We start from the raw sequence: 21,949 nt of genomic DNA on the forward strand, positions 1-21,949 counted from the left end.
GTAGGTGGTGGCCTTCAAAGTCGCTTGTTCTCAGCCTTGAAATGGAAGAGAGAAAAATAATAATTAAAAAAAAAAGACTTTCTTTTTCTACGTAGGAGCTTCAATTCCAAAGTCCAGCCAGCCAGGCACTGAGGCTTGAAGGAGTCTTAGACGACTGCAAAGTGGATCCCGGTCTTCCAAACTCGGCGAAGGTTTCCATCTCGATGGCTTTTGGGATCCCTAGAGCCCGGCTGCAGCAGGTGCACCCGGTCTGGGCGCCCGGAGTCCCTAGGCCCTCTCCTGACCACAGGGCCCCCACCCCAGCCCCGCCCAGTCCACCCACCCGCCCCGCCCCCACACTGGCTCCGCCCCTAGTCCCCGTCCCACCCCCGTCTCAGCCACGCCCCCGCCGGAAGCACTCGCGCGCCCCGGGGCCGGCGGCGCATCGGGGTCCAGCGCTCTGGGCTGCGCTGCACCGGAGTCCCGCGGTCGGCCGCCCTTCTCCGCATGGATCCCGCGGAGCGCGCGCAGGCGGCGCGGGCTCGGGTGCCCAGGTAGGTGCGGAGGCCGCGCGCGGGGTGCCGGGCGCCAGCCCCGGACTGGATCTGAGCCGGTCGCTGGTGCGCGGGAGACGCGCTCTGGTCCTAGGAGAGAAGAGAGGGTAATGAGGGGCGGAGGAGTGGAAGGGATGGAGGAGGGGAGGAAGAGAGGGAGGGACGGCGGGCCGAGGATGGACTGAGTGGAGAACCGAGGGGTGTCGGGTGGCGGAGATCCTGGACCCCAGCCGCATCCTTGCGGGCGCGGAAACTTGGTTCGGGAAACAGGTTCTTTTTGTGGTTTATAGGATCGATCCGTATGGATTTGAAAGGCCCGAAGACTTTGATTATGTGGCTTATGAAGAATTCTTTTCCACGTACCTGGTGATACTCACCAAGAGGGCGATCAAGTGGTCCAAACTTCTAAAGGGAAGCGGCGGGGTCCGAAAAAACCTCACAGGTGAGAGGCCTGTTGCTGGCTGGCATAGCAGCCATTCGACGACCTCCCCCAGCAGCCAGAACCCCTGTGGTGCGACCCTGAGCGCGACCTCTGGACTGCGGGACCTCCTGTAGAGCGACTCTGGAGCAGTTACAGCCCCCGTGGCAGGACTCTCCAGCAGCAGAACCCAGTACAGGGCATCCCGCGAATGTGATTCTCTCCCCCACCCCTACCGCCCCCAACCCCCAGCAGCAGGACCTCTCTATAATGGGACTCCTCAGCAGCACGGTCCCTACCAGCTGGAACTCCTAAAACAGACCTGAGGGTGTGTGTGTGTGTGTGTGTGTGTGTGTGTGTGTGTGTGTGTGTGCCACAGCAGGCAGGCTGGCGAGCTCCACACCTCACTGCCCTTCCACCATGGTCACCACGCCCTCTTAACTGAAGATGGGCAAAGTCCATACTTACTTGGAAGCTTCGAGGAAGCCTTGTGTTCTGAGAGGGTTTAGAACAGCGCCTAGTCCACAGAGATTGGGTAAGAGTGGGGCACTCAAGGTGGGGCTCTCCGTATGTCCTTCCCTAACAGGAGCACCAGATAGACCTCATGCTTCAACATCAGACAGGCTAGGCTCCTGGTTGGTCCAGTTCTAAGACAAACCTTCTTCCTGGTCTCAATAGCAATCAGTATGCTTTTCCAATCGGCTTTTTTCCCCTTCCCCTATCATATTTGACTGCTGTTTATTTCCTTGCTAGAATCAGGTCGGGACCTCCCTGCTTGAAGGGAACTTTGTTTATTTCACTGTGGAATCCTGGGTGCAGGGAGCATTGCTTTGTTAAAGTAATAGGGACTTCATATTTGTTAAAGGTGGCTATTGCCTGGTGGCCAGATAGACGACAGACCTGCAGTGTAAGCCCAAGGACATTAATGATGGTGCTAGAGCTGGATGGCCCAACAGAAAGGCTAAGGTCGAGGGGAGAGGACACTCCTTGTCCCATCCAGTCTCTGTGTGCCAGCATGTTTCCGGCATGTTTCCGGCTAGCACCTACTTCTTTGGTCTTCTCAGGTTAGGCAGTTTTATTTACACTTAATACATAATCCATGCACATGGTAAACGTTTTCGTTATACGGAAAGATAGAACATGAAGTTGCTTCTCTCTCAGCCCAGGCTCTAGTCTACTACAGAAGTAACCGCTGGGTAGCCTGGCGATGGTGGCACATGCCTTTAATCCCAGCACTCAGGAGGCAGAAGCAGGGGGGTCTTTATGAATTCGAGGCCAGCCTGGTCTATGGAGTTCCAGGACAGCCAGGGCTGTTACACAGAAAAACCCTGTCTTGGGAAAAAGAAAAAAGAAAAAAAAGAAAAGAAAAAAAAACCACTGGGGACTTCTTCTTCCACGTGCTGGCATGAATGCGTCTTTCTGAGGGCAGGCCATGAACTATGACCCTTTACAGGCCTCAGCCACTGGGCCTGGTTAGCAGTTGTCTGGTACCGACTTCAGCAGGTCTGGTTTGCTTTGGAACACTTGTCTCAATGTTCTGGACGTTTAACTTGCTGGGCTGGGAAGGAGGCAGAATGCTCCCTGCTCTCCCAGAGGACCCAAGTTCAATCTCCAGCACCCAGATGGGATGGGTCACAGCCTCCTGTAACTCCAGCTTTCTGGGAATCAAATGCCCCTGGCCTCCATGGGCACACATGCTCCTGTGTAAACACCCACATGCAGACACACCCATGTGCAGACACACCCATGTGCAGACACATACACAAACACACACGATAAAAAGTAAAAATAGCTGGCTTTATGACAAACGCTTTTAATCCTAGAACTTGAGTGGATATCCGTGAGTTCAAGGCCAGCCTGGATTATAGCCAGGACCACACAGAGACACCCCCCCCCCCGCCCCGTTTGTTTTGTGAGACAGACAGTGTATCACTGTGCAGCCAGGGCCGGAACAGAATAGAACTCTCTATTTAGACCAGATTGGTTTCAAACTCACAGAGGTCCCCCTGCCTTGTCTTCTGAGTGCCAACTGAGATTGAGTGTGCATGACACCGCACCAGGCTGGCTAAAAATAAGTCTCCCCCCCCCCCAAAAAAAAAGTTTCACTTGCTTTAACCGGCGTTTCTCTGTAACATTCATTTGGCTGTCATTATGGTAACAGGTAGCGATGGTGCAAGCAGATGTGTCTGGCTCCTGGCAGACCCAGAGCCTGAGGAAGGGTGAGAGCTGCCCTGATGTTCTGGCAGGAAACAAGCCTAATTAGTTGGGGGTATGTGGGGGTCCCTGGGAGTCTGCCAGGTGCCCCTGTTTCTAGGTTTATAGGCAGGGAAGCTGTAGAGCTGAGGAAGTTCAATCAAGCGTTAAACAGGAGTAGGCAAGTTATTTCAGAAATGGGAAATTCCTGCCAGGTATTCTAGGTTGACTGTGGTGTAATCAGCAGGGCAAATATCCCCAGAAGAGAGATCACATGACCAAGGAAGCCGTGTTCATGTATGGGGGTAGGAGCCAGGGGCTCAATGTTTGGTTTTTTGTTTTGTTTTGTTTTGTTTTTCAAGACAGGGTTTCTCTGCAGCTTTAGAGCCTGTCCTGGAACTAGCTCTTGTAGACCAGGCTGGCCTCAAACTCACAGAGATCCGCCTGCCTCTGCCTCCCGAGTGCTGGGATTAAAGGCATGTGCCACCACCGCCCGGCCAGGGGCTCAATGTTAAATCCACTCTTGAGTTTCAGTAAGCATCCCTTGGTATCTGGTGACCTCCGTCTCTCTGTCCGTTCATCCCTCTCTTCCTCCCCCCCCCCCCACCGCGTCTCACTTGTGGGTGTGTGGTTTTTTTGAGTCTTGGCTGTGTGGTCCAGGCTAGTCTTGAACTTGAGATCCCTGTATTATCTCAGCCTCCAGAGTGCAGGCATTATGCCTGTTTACCACCATACATAGTTTTCTGTTTTTGGAGGTGTTCTCTCTGAGTCAATAGTGCCTACAGGACCCCTTTTGAAGTTCTTGATCTCACTGGTAAATTTTTGTTTACCAGTTACGGTTTTTTCAAGCCCTGGCTGATATAGAACTTGCTCTATAGACTGGGATGGCCTCAAACTTACAGACATCCATCTGCCCCTGCCTCCCAAGTGCTGGCCTTAGAGGCATGCATTACCGTGCCTTGGAGTTGGAAGGAAACTCAAAGACATCTTGCTGGCATTGAACAGAAGAAACTGTAGGACAGGCAAGCTATAGATCTCAGCAGCTGCCAGGAGATCGATTTGCGGAAGAGTTACCATTCTGGGGTTAGAAGAGGAAAAGCTGGGAGTCTGTAAGCAGCTGGATCCAGGGAGAGATCTGGGGATCTGTAAGTTCACATTCGATTAAGGGCCATCACTCTTCCTGTTCTCTTTAGAGGGTCTTCTTGGCCTTGTCTGTGTAAGGCGAGCACCTTCCGTATTAAAATGGTGTCAAACTGTGGCTTCATCTTTACAGAAGTCACTGACCACCCGTTGTGCCAGAGGATGTCACCATGTTGGTATTCTGTGTGTCCCCAAGAGATTTCTGATTCAGAATAACCCCTCTGCCTGTATGAGAAAAGATATTTGGGGATCATAGTTTGTTTCATTGGTATCAGAGGAGATTGACAGAGTGTCTCAAATGGTCACCTGGGCCCTTTTCTCTCATGTTCTCCCTGCCCAGTATCCCCTATCATATGAACGTGTCCAATTACCTGCAGATCTTGTTATCTGAGACATCTCCTACAACAGTTTTGAGTCACTCTGCTGATCAAGAGCAGGCACAGTGAATGCTGTTTTCCTGCCTATGTGAGGATCTGCCAGGAGCCCCCAGAAATGGAGCATGCTGTTCCTGTCCTGACTTGGAGCAGAGGGAAAGCAGGGAACCATTTGCTTCTTGGTGGCTTTAGTGTCACACACCTGAATTCCCGGTGAATTGTGGGAGCACGTTCAGGGCCAAATGCCCCAAACCTGGCTTTTGCTTGGAAGCTAGTTCTGTGGGGTTCTCTGCAGGGTTTAGTGGCCATCTGTTGGAGAACCCTGCCCTCAGAAGGAGCTCAGTCTGTGAGGGCTAGAAAGCTAAATTCATCCTCTTGAAGAAAGTTTAGATGAGATAAAAGCGCATGTGTGTGTGTGGGGGAAACCAAACCAACTAACAAACAAAAAATGGGTAGTGGTGGTGCACACCTTTTTTTTTTTTTTTTTTTTTTTTTTTTTTTTTGTACAAATTGAAACTGGAGGTGGTGCATGCCTTTAGCCCCAGGGGAAGCAGAGGCAGGCGGATCTCTGAGAGTTCCAGACCAGCCTGGTCTACAGAGCTAGTTACAGGACAATTAGTACTGTTACACAGAGAAACTCTGTTGAAACCTACCTCTCCCCCCCCCCAAAAAAAAAATGTGTGCGTAGAGACTTGGCCTCTGGGCCAGCAGGGCATCCCAGCTCTATGACTGATAAGGAAACTGAGGCATGCCTGGGTGTGGAGCTAAGAAGCCAGAGCAGAGCAGGTGTCCAGGTGCCAGAATTGATGTGTGGGACTATTTTGTCCTTTGTTTAAAATCGAACAAGCAACAAAAAACTTACATTACTAAATTCAAACCAGAGCCAGAGTGACATTAATCTTAGTTCTTGGAGGCAGAGGCAGGAGCATTGCCATAAGGTTGGGGCCAACCGCGTCTACATAGCGTTCTACACAGAGCTCTAGGCTAGCCAGAGCTACATACATAGTGAGGTCCTGTCTCCAAAAACGGAGACGAGTTGCCAAGGTGTGTGTGGGGGTGGTGGTGGCTGGAGAGACGGCTCAGAGGTTGAGAGTGCATCTTGCTCTCCCAGAGAACCTGAGTTTGGTTTCCAGCATCCGTGTCAAGCTGTTCAAACTGTAGAACTCCAGCTCCCGGGGATCCGGTACCCTTGTGCGTACCTGTACTCAGGTGCACCCTACTATTCACACATGAAAAATTAAGTTTCATTGCTTTCCAAATTCTATGGGCCACTCCTTGTCAATCGTTTCTGAGTCAGCCTTCCCGGGATGCCGTGTAACTAACTAACCGCTTGCCAAGGCTGCAGCATTGAGTCTGGATTTGATATTGCAGTGGTCTCTAGCTCTCAACCTTCCTAGCGCTGTGGCCCTTTAATACAGTTCCTCATGCTGTGATGACCCCCAGCCATAAAATAATTCCATTGCTATTTCATAACTGTAGTTTGTTTAGTGTTGTAGATCATAATGTCTGATATGCGACCTTTGTGGGGGTTGCGACCCACAGGTTGAGAACCACTGCTCTAGCGGCTCATCTAGGGTCTTATGTGTATCACTGGCTCATTTCTTCTATGGCTGAGGTGTTTCCCAACCTGTTTGCTCGTTAATTGGCACACTGGGTATGAAATCCAAAACGCAGGCTTTTGTGTGTGGATGTAGGTTTTCTTAGGTCAACGCATAGTGGGATTGCTAGATTGTATTAAAGGCTTAACTAGTAAGATATTGCATTGTCTAGCATAGGCAAGGCCTTTCTGATCCCAGAATCAAAAGGAGATGGGAGAGGAAAGCCAGAAAAGAAATTGCAAGTGTTTTGCAAAGTGGCTGTGCATTTTTGCATTGCTTCGGTGGATGCAAATTTTACATTGTGGGCTTATTTATTTATTTATTTTAACTATTCTTTATTTGGACAGACTATTCTTTTTGCATTGAATTTCCTTCGCCACTTTGGTCAAGAAGCAATTGGCTTTTTTTGTGTGTGAGCCTGTTTTTCTGCATTGCTTTCTTAAAAACATTTTTTTTATGTTTGTGGGTATTTTGCCTGCATATATGTGGGTGCTGATAATTGAACCCAGATCCTCTGGAAGAGCAACAAGTGTTCTTGGCCGCTGAGTCAACTCTCTGGATGGCTGTTTCTGACGTTCTTTATTGTGTGCCACGAATCCACTGACCTAACGCTTCACCAGTACCATATTGTTTTTGTTACTGTGAGTTTATAGTCAGCATTAGAATCATTTTGGGGTGTGTGTGTGTGTGTGTGTGTGTGTGTGTGTGTGTAGATCAGAGGACAACACTATAGAGCCAATTCTCTCCTCCTTCCACCTTTCCATGGATTTATGTGGATTCAGGTACTAAACTCACAAAGCATTTGCTGCAGGTTCCTTTACCTGCTGACCCTTTCCAGCCCACATGAAGTTATTTTTGTTTTTTAATGATTTAATCTGTTGGACAGAACTGCTGCCTCAGGTCTTTTCTTTTCTCTTTCTTCTTTCTTTCTTTCTTTCTTTCTTTCTTTCTTTCTTTCTTTCTTTCTTTCTTTTGTAGTTCTTGGAATTGAACCTAGGACCCCATATATGCTCAGCAAATGCTATATCATAAAGCAGTATTCTAACCCCAGGTTTTTTCTTTTACCCAATGGCCTATAGAATTCCAGTAGTTGCTTTTTTTTTGCATTAATTTATTTTTTATTTTAGTTTTTTTTAAAGATTTATTTATTTATTAAGTATACAGTGGTCTGTATATGTCCCTGCAGGCCAGAAGAGGGCAGCATATTTCATTACAGATGGTTGTGAGCCACCATGTGGTTGCTGGGAATTGAACTCAGGACCTTTGGAAGTGAAGCCAGTTCTCTTAACCTCTGAGCCATCTCTCCAGCCCTAATTTATTTTTTAATTCATTTTACATTCCAGCCAAGGTTCTCCCTGTGCTGAAGCTGTGGTCCCTCTGGGCTCATGGGCTCATGAGCTCATTCTCGTGCAGAATGGGCCTCTTTAGCCTCCCACTGGCTTCTGGCCCCATAGCCATGTGCTGGGTGACTGCCAGACCTGGCCTGGGCCTCCTGCTTCTCTTCCTCCCGGTTAGGACCAGCACCTGGTTGGTGGCCAGGATCCTTGAGAACTGCATCCATGAAGCCCCTGGGCCCTTGCCTCTCTACTTGAAGCTCCAGTGTTCAACAGAGAACCCACACCTCTACCTACCTCCCCAGCGGAGGCATTTTTAAACTTTGTTTTGTCTCTTTGAGTTCTGAGCCTTGGATCCAGGGCCTTGTACATGGCAAGCACATGCTATTCCACTGAGCAACACCCCAGATGGACTCTTTGATGTACTAGGTCTACTCAGTGTGGTGGGTGATGAGTGTGTAACCCTAGCCTGTCTTCTCTCTGACCAGTGGCTGCGTTAGAAGTGAACCATCAGTGTAGATACATGGTGTGCTTCATTTCACAGGTCTTGGGGACTTCTATTTTGACAAAGTTAGTAAGCTTCGGGTCCTTTCTGGAGCGGTTTAGGAAGACAGGTGCTCAGGTGAAGGAGGAAGACTGGGGCATCCTTCCGATCCCCTGGACTCCCAGCTCACCTCTGTCTCTCTGGGTTTCAGTGAAGCGCTATGTTCGGAAGGGAATCCCACTGGAGCACCGGGCCCGTGTCTGGATGGCCGTGAGTGGAGCCCAGGCCCAGATGGACCAGAACCCTGGATACTACCACCGACTGCTGGAGGGAGAGGGCAGCCCCAGCCTGGAGGAGGCCATCCGGACAGGTGGGAAGCATGTGCTCAGTGCCCTGGGCCCGTGTAGCTTGGATGGGGAGGGCGGACTAGGGTCCTTTCAGGAACGGAGCGCCATCCTTACCCGAGTCCTGGGCAATAAGGAAGCCTGCGGATGCTGTGTTTGAGGCAGAAATCAAGACTAAAGTGTTCATGAGGGGAACAGCAGACGTTTATGGGACTACCAGCCAATGAGTGCACTGATGGAATTTCCTTTGTGGGGAGTTTAGGAGCCCCAGCAGCAGGCAGCACCGTGGCGCTAAGCAGCAGTGGCCTCGGTCATGTTCACTTGGTGTCACTGTGAAGGGCGCTCCCTGTACCCTGGTGTACAGACGGCCTTTATGACTGACCTGGGTGTTCTCTGTGCTGTCCTTCCCTGTCCTCTAGGACCCCAGTGACAGGGCCTCACTGGCGCTCAGAAAGCTGAGTTGCCAGGCAGGTTGGCTCACACTGTTAGTTCCAGCTGACTCAGGAGGTGAAGCAGGAGGATCTCTGAGTTCGAGGCCAGACTGGTCTGCATAGCAAATTCTAGGACAACCAGGGCCACAGAGAGGGACCCTGTCTCAAAACAAAGATGGAACAACAACAACAACAAACCCTACCACCCCCAAAAGCTCTGCATTCAGCACACACTGAGTATTGTGATATTAATATTTAGGAACCACAGCTGCTTTCCAAAGAGCAAACGCCAGTGAACAATACCAGCGTAAACACAGTGTGCTGGAGTTTTTTTCTGTTACCTAACAGAGCACAGAAGCCGAGGGGACAGCTTGTTCCTGCCATGGGCAGGGCTATTTTGCGGCTCCCACGGCCTCTGAGTCTCTGCTCACATGGCCAGGGCCTGTGGGGCCCGAGGAAGTATGGGGCCCTGAGGCAGCCTGTGGGGGGGGGGCTGAGGCAGCCTGTGGGGGCTGAGGTAGTCTGTGGGGGCTGAGGTAGTCTGTGGGAGGCTGAGGGAGTATGGGGCCCTGATGTAGTCTGTGGGGGCTGAGGTAGTCTATGGGGAGTGAGGCAGTCTGGGGGTGCTGAGGCAGCCTGAGGGGGGCTGAGGCAGCCTGTGGGAGGCTGAGGCAGTCTGGGGGGGCTGAGTAGTCTGTGGGAGGCTGAGGCAGTCTGTGGGGGCTGTGGAACCCAGCCAGAGGTCTCAGAACACAGCTCCTGCCCAAGGTTCTCATCGAGCCAGTCAGTGGTGCTGACTCAGGCTGAGAAGCACAGGTCCTCAGGTAGCCTTGTGTATTTTAGATAATAGTAGGCTATTGCTATTTATTTGGAAAACGGGTTTAAAGGTTCTGTTTAGTGCGTTTTAGGAAAATAATTATTGTGGAAAAATATGCATATTATTGTTCACTTTCTATTCCCCAAACTGAAACCATCCCCTGTAAACACTAACATCTTTTATGGTAAGATTTTCTTTGCACCTCCAACTTCCAAATGTTGACTCAGAGACTTGTTATTAATTATGAAAGCTTGGCTTTAGCTTACACTTGTTCCCAGCTAGCTCTTACAACTTAAATTTATATTATCTATGTTTATATTAATCCATGTTTATATAATGTGGCTCATTACCTCTGTTCAGTATCATGCAGTCCACTTCCTCTGTGTCTGGTGAATTCCTCACCTCTCAAACCTTCCTACTCAGTTCCTCTCTTTCTCCACAAGTTCTGCCTGTCTTCTCCTGCCTAGCTATTGGCCATTCAGCTTTAAGCCAATCAGAAGGTGCCTTGGTAGAGACACCTCTTCACGGTGTTCGAAATGGCTCTCCCACAACATTACAGCTCTGGCACGTGTCAGTTCTACTTTTGTCTCTTACCGTCGATCCTGTGGGACACGTGCAAGCTCCATCACGTAGCCATTTTTAAATTATTTGCTTATTTTTGAGACAGGGCCTCACTGTGTAGTCCTGGGGCTGGCCTAAAGCTTGCCATGTAGACCAGGCTGGCCTCAGCTAACAATCTGCATGGCTCTACCTCCCAACAGCTGTGACTGAAGATGTTTAGCCACCATACCTGGCTTGATTTAAATTTTTTATTACATTTATTATTTAGCATGTGTGTGCACACGTGTGCGTGCATGCTCACATGGATATATGGAGGTTAAAGAACAACTCGCAGGAATTGGTTCTCCTCCAAGGGTACCAAGGCTAGACCTCAGGTCCTCAAGCTTGGTGACAGGCACCTTTGTCTTTTAGACAGGATGGTCTTCTGGACTGGCCTGGAACTCCGTATGTAACCACGGATGACCTGCCTCTGTCTTCTGAGTACTGGGATTACAGGTGTATGCTACCACAGCTGGTGTATGTGGTGCTGGGAATCAAACCAGGGCTTTCTCCATGCGGACAGGCACCTATCAGCTGCGCCCCATCCCTAGCCCCGGGTTACGCAGGACCATCTGGATAAATAAAGAACCATACGGTGGACTTTCTGTGTCCACAGAATCACTTTGGTGCTGCACAAACAGGGCACTGAGCCTTGTCTACACTTGGCTTTACCTGTGTCACAGAAAGACACTGCCGTGTGGCGAAAATGTCACAGCCAGGGGTACCGTATAGGGTGAGTGCAGCCTGCACCGCTAGTCTCTAGTGGCTAGGCCCTGCTCTTCCTGTGACCGGTCTGCATCATGGAATGTTTATGGTTCCAGGGGAGATGTTTTGGGCCTGGGAGGTTAGGGGGGTGAAAGGCTGTGGCAGCAGGAAGGGGCGGGGTGGCGCAGGGCGGAGAAGCATCTGCACAAAGCCCAGCAGCAGAGTTTATTTAATTCCTGGTTATCACCTTATCTCTGAAGGGCGTCTTGGCCTGTTCTCCTTCCTGCTTCTGGGCGGGTTTTTGTTTCAGTTCTTTTGAAACTGCAGCTCACTTTGTAGCCCAGGCTAGCCCCGAACTCTGCAGTCATCCTGCCTTGCCCTCCTGGGTTACAGGTGTGAGCCACCACGTCTAGCCTTGTGTTGTTTGTTAAGACAGAATTTTATTCCATAGCCCTGACTGACCTGCAAGCCCCTATGTAGAGCAGGCTGTCCTTGAACTTACAGAAATCTGCCTTCTCTCCAGAGTACTGGGATTAAAGTATTAAAGAGGGGTGTGCTCCATGCCCAACCCTAGTCTTATATATTTGATCTTTGAATCTGGAGGCGTTTTGCCCATGCTGACAGTAATTGGAAGTGTCCCGTGGCGACCATGGGTCCAGGCAGCTGCCTGCCATTCCCGATTCTGAAAGAGCACTAGGACCCATTCCTGCTCTCCTTCCTGGTGCCCTTTACCATCTCCTGGGCTAAGGATCAGGTGTGCAGAACGCCTGAGGCAGTAGCTGAATCAGGTGCAGCCAGGGTTGTGCCACTGCTCAAATCTGAGACAGAGTCTGGCCACCTTGGCAGCTGCAGAGAGGTTGACGGTGACGCTGGTGCATTTCTGTGTAGACCTGAACCGGACATTCCCAGACAACGTGAGGTTCCGGAAGACGGCCGAGCCTTGTCTGCAGAAGACCTTGTACAACGTGCTGCTGGCGTACGGGCTACACAACCAAGGTGTGGGGTACTGCCAGGTGAGCCCCCAGACAGAGCTGGCATGTGCTGGGGGTGTCATTCGATACCCCAGAGGTCCATAGCAGTAGCATTCTGCAGGTACAAACGGTTAGTACTCAGGCATCTGACTGGCCTGCCTTTAGGGTCCTTACAGGATGCATCCTCAGCTGCAGCCACTAAGAGCACCTTCTGTGCGCATTTACTATGTTCCCTTTTAAAAGGTGGGCTTTGCCCACCTCCCAGATCGCTCTTTCTCTCTGCCTGTCCTTTTTTCTCTTCTTCTCTGCCTGCCCCGCCTCCCCCCCCCCTCTTTCTCTCTCTCTCTCTCTTCTCTTCTGCTGCTCCTGTTCCCAGAGTCTGGTATCCCCCATCCCCTTCCCTTTTTTTCCATTTCCTTTCCCCCAATAAAGACCCCTCCACGTGAACTCTGTTGCATGGCGTCTTTCTCTTGTGCCGTGCTTTTTAAATGACTATACAAACTTTATTCCTGAGTCATGGGCTCTGGGTTGGGATGCCTGTCTCACAGTTGGCCTAGCTTGCTGTATGTGCCTGCTGGAAAAGCAGGGGACACCTGCTGGGTGACTTTGATCTATCACACAGTGAATAAGGTGAGGGTGGAAGCTGGGAACAATGGGAGTGACATTGAGAGGCACAGAATGAAAAGGAGGATGGGGCCTGAGGTGCGCTGAGCAGACATTTTGTGGGTGTGGCCACCGTGCGATGCAGGGCCAATCTCTCGCAGTTGCTTCTGGAAGCCTGGTGTAATGGATCCTACCTGCAGATTTTGGTCTTGTTTCGATTGCCAGCTGGGGAGCAGTTTCCTGATTGTGGTTGAGAGTGTGCTGGAACTATGTACTTGCAAACTGGCTAAACAAGAATGACTCTGGAAATACAAGACCCAGGTGTAGGCTGGACAACAGTCAGGGCTACCTCCTCTGCAGCTGTTTCCTACTTCCTGTCCAGGCTCCGCCCAAGAATCTGAGACTTTTGGGATTGTTGTCTCCACGTTTGCCCTGCTTGTCATCAGTGTCTCCGAGCTCCCTTTTTGTAAGGACACATCTAGCTGAAGGTCTCTATTCCAAGGGAAACTCTTTTTAGCTAGAAAATCTGCACAGACCTGTCTCCAAGTGAAGCCATACTCTGAGACAGATTTCTGCCTTTGGGGACTGTCTTAGGTTTATATTGCTGTGAAGAGACGCTGTGACCACAGCAACCCTTATAAAGGAAAACATTTTGGGACTGGCTTATAGTTTTGGAGTTCATTATCCTCATGGTAGACATGGCGGCATGCAGGCAGACATGGTGCTGGAGAAGGAGGTGAGAGATCTGTATCTTGATCCACAGGCAACAGGAAGTGAACTGAGGCACTGGGCACAGCTTGAGCATAGGAGACCTCAAAGCCCACCCCCACAGTGACACACTTCCTCCTACAAGTTCATAGCTACTCCAACAAAGCCATGCCTCCTAATGGTGACACTCTATGGGGACACAGTCCTGCCCATGACATTGGGAGTCATAAAGTACTTGCAAATGGCTTTGCATTTGCTTTGATGAAGCTGTGCTGACTTCCCTCAGGTGCTTCCGTATGAGTACCAATATCTTGCTGGCATCTTCCCAGTTGCTGTCACTCTCATGACCCAGGGACGCAGAGCCATTCCCGGCCTCTGTGCTGTCACAGTGCCTTGGTCTGTACACTTTTCCTTCTTTACTTTTTTCAGTGCTGGGCATTGAATCTTTTTTCATGATTGAAAAGTTCTCTGTTACCTGGGTGGTGGTGGCAGCGTGCATCTTTAATCTTAGCACTTGGGAGGCAGAGGCAGGCGGATCTCTGGGAGTTTGAGGCCAGCCATCCTGGCCAGGCTCCAAAGCTACTTCCCCTGTCCGAAGAAAACAGAAAGGGAGAGGGGGAGGGAGGGAGGGAGGGAGGGAAAGAGGGAGGGAGGGAGGGAAAAACAAAGAAAGAGAGAAAGAAAGAAAGAAAGAAAGAAAGAAAGAAAGAAAGAAAGAAGAAAGAAAAAAAAAAAAGAAAGGTTCTTTGTCACTGAGTTTCATTTGGCTTTTGTGGGCAAGACATTTACCTGTCATGAGTTTGTGCGTGCATCTGCAGGTCACAGAGTGACATCAAGTGTCTTACCCTATAGATGACACCCCACCTTATTTTTAGGACATGGCCCTTGAGCTCACTGAACCTGGTACTTGCTAACTGAGACAGACTGGCCTGCCAGCAAGATGTAGAGTCGTACTCTGCCTGTCTCCCCCTCGCCAGTGCTGAGATGAGCAGTGCCTGCCTTTTCACGGGGGCGCTGGAGATCCGCATTCAGTTGTGGAGCAAACAGTTTACCAGGGCCACCTCCCTAGGCCCTGTGCCTCTTGCTTGTGGAGGACATTCTGAGGTATTAGAGGCTGGGTGCCCGACAGTGGGAGTTGGCTCCTGGTAAGTGTATCTTTTAGAAGTATAGACAGAACAAAAGGGAGGAAGGCAGAAATTATGCAAAGCTTTATTCTCTCAGAGGTGACAGGAGCACACATTGCTAGGTCCCCGTCATGAGCTTCGAGGGCCATGACCTCTGTCTGGCTTTGTGCCAGTACTTGGAGCACCTGCCCTTTGGGGGAAGTCCTCACTGTCCCGCCTCTTCAGCCAGGACTTCTTGTTGTTTGCCTTTTGTGGGAGCTGAGGATTGATCATGTGAAGCGGTGCCTTACTCTTGAGCTATTCCAGGGGCCTCTTTTCACTTCTATTTAAGACTTATTTATTTATTATGTATGCAATGTTCTGCCTACATGTCAGACAGGGGAACCAATATCATTATAGATGGTTGTGAGCCACCATGTGGTTGCTGGGAATTGAACTCAGGTCCTCTGGAAGAACAGTCGGTGCTCTTAACCTCTGAGCCATCCCTCCAGCCCCACTCTTTTCACTTTCTTATTCTGAATCAGAGTCTCTAGGCTGCCTTGAACTCCTGGTTCTCCTACCTCAACTTCCTAAAACACTGGGGTCATAGGACTGTGTCACCAGCCTGGCTGACCTTTGCTGATTGAAGCACGATGAATAAAAACTCAGAGACAGAAATCGGGGGTCAACCTGAAGGTCAGAAAAGCAAAAACAGCCAGCCATTGACTCTTATCTGTACCTCAGTCCGAAATGGCAAACTCGCCTCCAGGAATCTCAGAATGAGACTGCGGAGAGCTGTCTCCTCCTGTTTTATAATCCTCTAGTGCTGGGATTTAGGGCGTGCCCCACTACTGCCTGGTTTCTGTGGCAAGCTAGTGTGGCTATTGGGATTAAAGGTGTGTGTCACCATTGCCTGGTCTGTAAGGCTGACCAGTGGGGCTGTTTTACTTTTCTGATCCTCAGGCAAGCTTTATTTATTCAAATACAAGTGAAATGCCAGTACAGCCACTGTCTCAAACACAGTCACTAGCGGATTTCCAGAGCTCTGTACTGGTCAGACTGGTCCCCACCAACTGTGCTGCAAGCCAGCGGTCGCAAGAGAGAGCCTTCAGTTTTCTATTCTTAGTGGCAATCTGTGTTCTTCAGGTTTGAGTTCCCTCTTTCACGTTGAATGGCTGAACAGTACAGACAGTTAGCCTTGGGTCTCTACTGTGCCATGCAAAGGTGGGTCTCAACCCCTTTGGGGAGGGTCACATATCAGACATCCTGAATATCAGAGATTTACAGTTTATAACAGTAGCAAAATTAGAGTTTTGAAGTAGCAACAAAAATAGTTTTATGGCTGGGGTCACCGAACCATGAGGAATTATACTAAAGCGCTGCGGTGTTCAGAAGGTTGAGAACCCCTGCTCTAGAGCGCCCCAAGTTTCCAGGAAGGACACAGGAATGGGAACCTACCGTGAGCTGAAATACTGCACTCTGTCTAGCACTCAGGTGAGGTTTGTGTCTCATTCTGATTTCAGGGAATGAATTTCATAGCAGGATATCTGATTCTTATCACCAAGAACGAAGAGGAATCTTTCTGGCTCCTGGACGCTCTTGTTGGAAGAATACTACCTGGTGGGTTGAAAGCTCTCTTTGTCCTGCCCCGTCCTTGCCCTCGCTCTGCCCGGCTTCTGATTCCTTCGAAAAGGTCTGGCTGGCCCTTCAGGATGGAGTGAAATGGCTGGGTGTAACTCAGGGATGGAGCACTTCCTGGCTTTTGTGAAGGAAGGTCTTGGGTTTAATCCCCATCACCGGAGAGAGGGAGGAGAGGGAAGAAATCTAGTGAAAACATAGTTGGTTTGTGGAAGCCGAAGTTAAGACTTGGGTTCTGTGGTCTCTGCTGAGGGTGTAGGCTTGCCTTTGGGCAGGTGTTCTCCATGGCCCCTTCCTTGTGTTTGTGTGTGTGCGCGCGCGTGTGTACACGTGTGTGTGTGTGTGTCCTTTATGTAGTCGAGTTGATCACACGTGAGCCTCACAGCTCAGATGTTGTACTAAGTTTGTGAGAAAGCACACTGTTGACAGATGTTGCTGCTTTCGAAGCTGGGAGTTGCTTGTCCTTTTCAGGCTGCCGACCTGCCATCTGTTAACAGAGAACAGTCACTGGGTGTAGTAAATTCAGTGTAATCAAGTCACCACGGGCTGCGGTGAGGGTCACCAGGAAGAATCAGTGCTGTCCTGAGGGAGGTGACTTGGAACAGAGAGATTTCCTGCCTGTCCAGTCCTGTGCCTGGCCCCTCAGAAGTGAGTTAGAACATGAGAGGGTGTGTGGCCTTGAGCCTGGGATGTTTTCCTACTTCCTGGGTCCCTGCTAAACTTCAAACACAGCCTCGCTTCAACCTAAGTTGTGTGTTTATATTGGTATTGGTCAAGCCCATTTCCCAGATGAGGAAACCGGAGGCCTAGGGAATATGTCAGCTCAGGGCTGATCTGCTGTTGTTTTTTCCGAGCCTGGGTTCTGCAGAATGTGTACATAATGTGTCCTCGCTGAGGCATGTGGTAGGGCTGTGCTGGTGGACTGGGACCCACCAGAGAGAATCCAGCTCCCTTTGCTCCTGCTGTTAGCCCACAGGGGTAAGGATGCGAGCTGGCTGGTTCAGGGTTAGCTTCCCACAAGCTAGAGTCATTGGGAAGGGGGAACCTCGGCAGGGGAAATGCCCTCACCAGACTGGCCTATAGGCAAGTGTGTGGCACATTTTCTTGACTGATGATTGATGGGGGAGACCTACTTCACTGTGGGCGGTGCCATCCCTGGGCTGGTGGTCCTGGGGTCTATAAGAAATCAGGGTGAGCAAGCCATGAGGACAGGGTTTTTCTGTGTAGCTTTGGAGCCTGCCTAGAACTCGCTCTGTAGACCAGGCTGGCCTTGAATTCAGTGACCCGGCTGCCTCTGCCTCCCGAGTTCTGGGATTAAAGGTGTGCGACACCACCACCCAGCCTGATCTTGAGCCTCTGACCCTTCGCTCACATCCAGTGCTGAGAATATAGTCAAGCATAATCACACTCAGTCATGGGTGCTGAGACTAGAACCCACGAGGTAAGCACTCTACCGTCTGAGCCATTTCCTTGGCACCTTCCTTATGAGGCAAGGCCACTGTTCATCCAAGCAGCCTGGACCTCCTGGGCTCATGAGGAACCTTGCGCACAGCTTCCCAGTGCAGGGGCTGCAATTTTCCCACTATAAGAGCTACATGCTTCCCACTGCAGGAGTTGCATGCACTCCACCCCCAGCTTCCCACTGCAGGGGTTGCATGTACTCCACCCCCAGCTTCCCACTGCAGGGGCTGCGTGTACTCCATCCCAATCTTCCCACTGCAGGAGTTGCATGCACTCCACCCCCAGCTTCCCACTGCAGGGGCTGCATGTACTCCATCCCAATCTTCCCACTGCAGGAGTTGCATGCACTCCACCCCCAGCTTCCCACTGCAGGGGCTGCGTGTACTCCACCCTCAGCTTCCCATCTTGATGACTTTTAAAGTCCATTTACTTTCGTTGCTCATGCTCACCAGTTACTTTCCCAAGTTCTCAACCTTCAGACCCACTGAAACATTTCTCATCTGTTCAAAAGAGCAGTGTATGCTGGGAATGGTGGCCCACACTGTCATCCCAGCGCTTGGGAGACTAAGACAGAGGGTCAGGAGTTCAAGGTACTGTTTTATAGGCTCATACAATGTGATAGCTTTGGGACATTCTTCATTGTCCTAGGAGTTGTTCTCTGCTGTGCACAGCTGTCTCCAAACTCCCAGCCTGTCCACAGTGAGGGGTTCCAGCACAGTGGGCCACTCCATCCCTTTGTTTCTGTAGACCCTGATACCGCCCAGCCCCAAGGATTCTGCCTGGGTCTGCCCTGGACTCCAGACTCGAGCTTTCACCTTTTTTGTTTGTTTTTTGATACAGTTTTGGTTTTTTTTTTTTTTTTTTTTTTTTTTTTTTTTTTTTTTTTTTTTGACTATCCTGGAACGCACTCTGTAGATCAGGCTGACCTTGAACTCACAGATCTCTCTGCTTCTGTTGAGTACTGGGACTATAGGCATGCACCACCACCACCCAGCTCTTTCTTTTCATTTAGGCTGCTTGCAGGGCCAAGCTGCCCTCCCTGGTGGTTCCTAACAGAAGGTGCCGGTTCCCCCATTCCCAGCAGAGCCTCTCTGCCACACTGGCACTAGTGATAAGTCCTTTGACATGTCCTTATCTGTGATTGGTAGCAAACTGGTGGAGTCTCAGCATGTGTGACCCAGAATGCATACAACTGCATATGGAAACATGTGTGACACAATGCATACAACTGCATATGGAAACATGTGTGACACAATGCATACAACTGCATAGAAAACACGTGTGACATAGTGCATACAACTGCATATGGAAACGTGTGACACAGTGCATACAACTGCATATGGAAACGTGTGACACAATGCATACAACAGCATAGAAAACACATGTGACATAGTGCATACAACTGCATAGGAAACATGTGTGACATAGTGCATACAACTGCATATGGAAACATGTGTGACATAGTGCATACAACTGCATAGGAAACATGTGTGACATAGTGCATACAACTGCATATGGAAACGTGTGACACAATGCATACAACAGCATAGAAAACACATGTGACATAGTGCATACAACTGCATATGGAAACGTGTGACACAATGCATACAACTGCATAGAAAACACGTGTGACATAGTGCATACAACTGCATAGGAAACACGTGTGACATAGTGCATACAACTGCATATGGAAACGTGTGACACAGTGCATACAACTGCATATGGAAACGTGTGACACAATGCATACAACTGCATAGAAAACACGTGTGACACAGTGCATACAACTGCATATGGAAACATGTGTGACACAATGCATACAACTGCATAGAAAACACGTGTGGCATAGTGCATACAACTGCATATGGAAACATGTGGAATGAAAAGTATAAGAAAGTCAGCCACCTGCAGACCACACCACTCTGTGGCTCTTCCTGGATTTGCTATCAGAACGTGGGAACCTCTGCCTTTTGTGGGGCAGTCAGGATGTGGTGGCTGAGCCAGGTGTGGGGCTATGAACAAAGGCATGGATGTCCCTGGACTAGCAGAGGCACTGGAGCTAGGGCTGTGCATGGCTCTGGGCCAGTGTGCAGTGTGGTCATACCACAGGAGAGTGGGAGGAAGGTGGGGAGGTGAAGGGGTTAATGTAATCCTCCCCTGGGAGACCGTGTCAGGGCCGTGGAGTTCGAACGGCTCTATTTTTGGAAGCTGGTCTAAGCTTCCAAGCAGGGCCAAGGTCATGAAATACTCCTTTGCAAATCTTCCCTGCCTCTGCTGAGCCGAGGACAGAGCTGGGGATGGCCCTGGCTGTCTCTGCACATGCCTCTCCCAGCTCAACAGGATGAACAGTTAGGACGAGCCAGCTGGGTGTGTAATCCTAGCTTGTAATCCATGCATTTAGGAGGTCAAGGCAAGGGGGTCACAAATTGTAGGTCATCTTGAGGTTCAGAGTGAGAACCTACCTCAGAAACCTTCCAACCGTCGCCAGAAACACCCAGCAACACCCAGAATAAGTCACCAGCAGAAACAAGACAGAGAACAAGAAAGGCCCCCAGAGGAAGATTCAAGGCAAGTGTGTGGAAGAGGACAGCTTCTCCTTCCTCCTTCCTTCTTTCTTGAGATAGGCTGCCCTGCACCCCCAAGTCAACAGAATGAGTCAGTTCCAACCCTGGTGTCAAATGAGTGTGCACTCCATCCCATGCCACAGTGGCTCACTTCATGAGCAGGACACTGTTGGTGTATAATTAGTGTGCCATGGCTTTCTGTTTTGTCACAGACTTAATAATTTCTTTTCTAGCATAAACCAGGCATTGACATTGCCCTAACAATTAATTAATTAATTTTTTTTTTTTTTTTAAAAAAAAGTTAAGTAGGAAGGCCAGTGAGACGGCTCAGTGGGCATAGCCACTTGTCTCCTAGACAACCACATTGCTGAACAGAGGGGGCCGAGTCCAGAAGCTGGTCCTCTGATCTCCATCTGCATGGCTGTGACAGCCCACCTGCCCCTCCTGCCCACTGAATAAAGCACTGTAATTTAAAGAAAAAAAATAGGAAACCCAAAAGTATTTTGTTAAGACCTGTGTCTTCAATTGAAACACTGTTGGAAGCACTTGTGAGAATTTGATTATTGTTGTAATATAAATTTTTTACCCTAACATTTCCTTCCCCATCCCTTTGCTCCCCTTCCACCCCATGTAGCCCAGGCTAGTCTCAAACTCACTATCCAGCTAAGTGCTACTGTCCCAAGTGTTGGGATTTCAGATGTGCCACCATACCTAGTTTTATGAAGCAGTGAATAAATTCAGGGCTTCTCGCCTGCTAGGTAAGACAAGCGCTGTGCCGCTGAGCCACATCCCAGCCCTGAGAATCTGAAACTGTCTCATAAACCCGTGACTCTTGTTCCTCACCGTTCAGCTGTGGCCTGAACCTATCCTGAGGACGTCATAGAACCATTGACCTGTTCCTCACCATGGTTCACCTGAGTCTATGTCCTGAGGACTTATCTTTTCTGACCTAGCTTACTAAGCTGGGTGCCTTCGAGGCTCCTCTACAGAGGAGCTTATGTCAACATTTCCTCCCATGGGTCATGAATCTTTTTCTGTACGGAAGATGAAACCCAGGAGCTGTGAGCTTGCTATTTACGCCAATGCTCTGCCACTGGCCTACACCCTTAGCCCTCTTCTTAACTTTCATTTTGAAACAGGGGCTCATGAACTATCCAGGCTGTCCTTGAACTCTCTGCAGCTCAAGCAGTCCTTGAATTCAGCCTCCTAATAAGAACCTGGGAATATAGGCTTCTGCCCCCAGGCCCTACTGATCTGAGTCTCGGTTCTGTCCCCTCTGTGTGGCAGATTACTACAGCCCAGCAATGCTGGGGCTGAAGACTGATCAGGAAGTCCTGGCAGAGCTGGTGAGGATGAAGCTACCAGCGGTGGCAGCCCTGATGGACGCCCATGGTGTGCTGTGGACCCTGCTGGTATCCCGCTGGTTCATCTGCCTGTTTGTGGACATCCTGCCTGTGGAGGCGAGTACCCTGGTCAACCTCAGGGCCTGTGGGGGCTGCTGTGGAGTGACTGGGGAATCTCTGTCTCTACAGACGGTGCTACGGATCTGGGACTGCTTGTTCAACGAAGGCTCCAAGATCATCTTCCGGGTTGCTCTGACCTTAATTAAGCAACATCAGGAATTTATATTGGAAGCCAACAGTGTTCCAGACATCTGTGACAAGTTCAAGCAGATCACCAAAGGGGACTTTGTGACTGAGTGTCACACGTTCATGCAGGTAAGTTCTGGACGGCTTGGCTTGTGCAGGGAGGGGCAGTTCTTTGACCCACCCACCAACTGTCAAGTGTCCTGGTATCTCTGCTGAGTAACAGTTCCTGTGAGCAGCTCCCTCCCTCTTGGAGCTATGGCTGGAGTTGAGGGCTGCCCAGGTGGCTACAAAAGTCTCTGATCTCAAGTCTGAGGCCATTGCTCTTCACCTAGAGAGCTTGTTCT

The 21,949-nt window shown here is 50.0% G+C and overlaps 1 protein-coding gene across 5 annotated transcripts in view; it reads left to right on the forward strand.

Moving 5' to 3' along the window:
- The first annotated feature begins 397 nt into the window (after window positions 1–397).
- Window positions 398–21,949, forward strand: part of Grtp1 (growth hormone regulated TBC protein 1) — a 35,041-nt gene continuing 13,489 nt past the window's right edge. For all 5 annotated transcript variants that reach the window (XM_038325098.1, XM_038325100.1, XM_038325099.1 and 2 more), the window contains exons 1-7: window positions 398–533; window positions 824–975; window positions 8,286–8,444; window positions 11,860–11,984; window positions 15,880–15,976; window positions 21,304–21,476; window positions 21,549–21,734. In XM_038325098.1, the coding sequence (XP_038181026.1) occupies window positions 487–533; window positions 824–975; window positions 8,286–8,444; window positions 11,860–11,984; window positions 15,880–15,976; window positions 21,304–21,476; window positions 21,549–21,734 (939 nt within the window). In that variant the 5' untranslated portion in view covers window positions 398–486. The remainder of the gene's footprint in view (window positions 534–823; window positions 976–8,285; window positions 8,445–11,859; window positions 11,985–15,879; window positions 15,977–21,303; window positions 21,477–21,548; window positions 21,735–21,949) is intronic.

This window comes from Arvicola amphibius, chromosome 4 (assembly GCF_903992535.2).
Source record: "Arvicola amphibius chromosome 4, mArvAmp1.2, whole genome shotgun sequence".
Classification (NCBI taxonomy): domain Eukaryota; kingdom Metazoa; phylum Chordata; class Mammalia; order Rodentia; family Cricetidae; genus Arvicola; species Arvicola amphibius.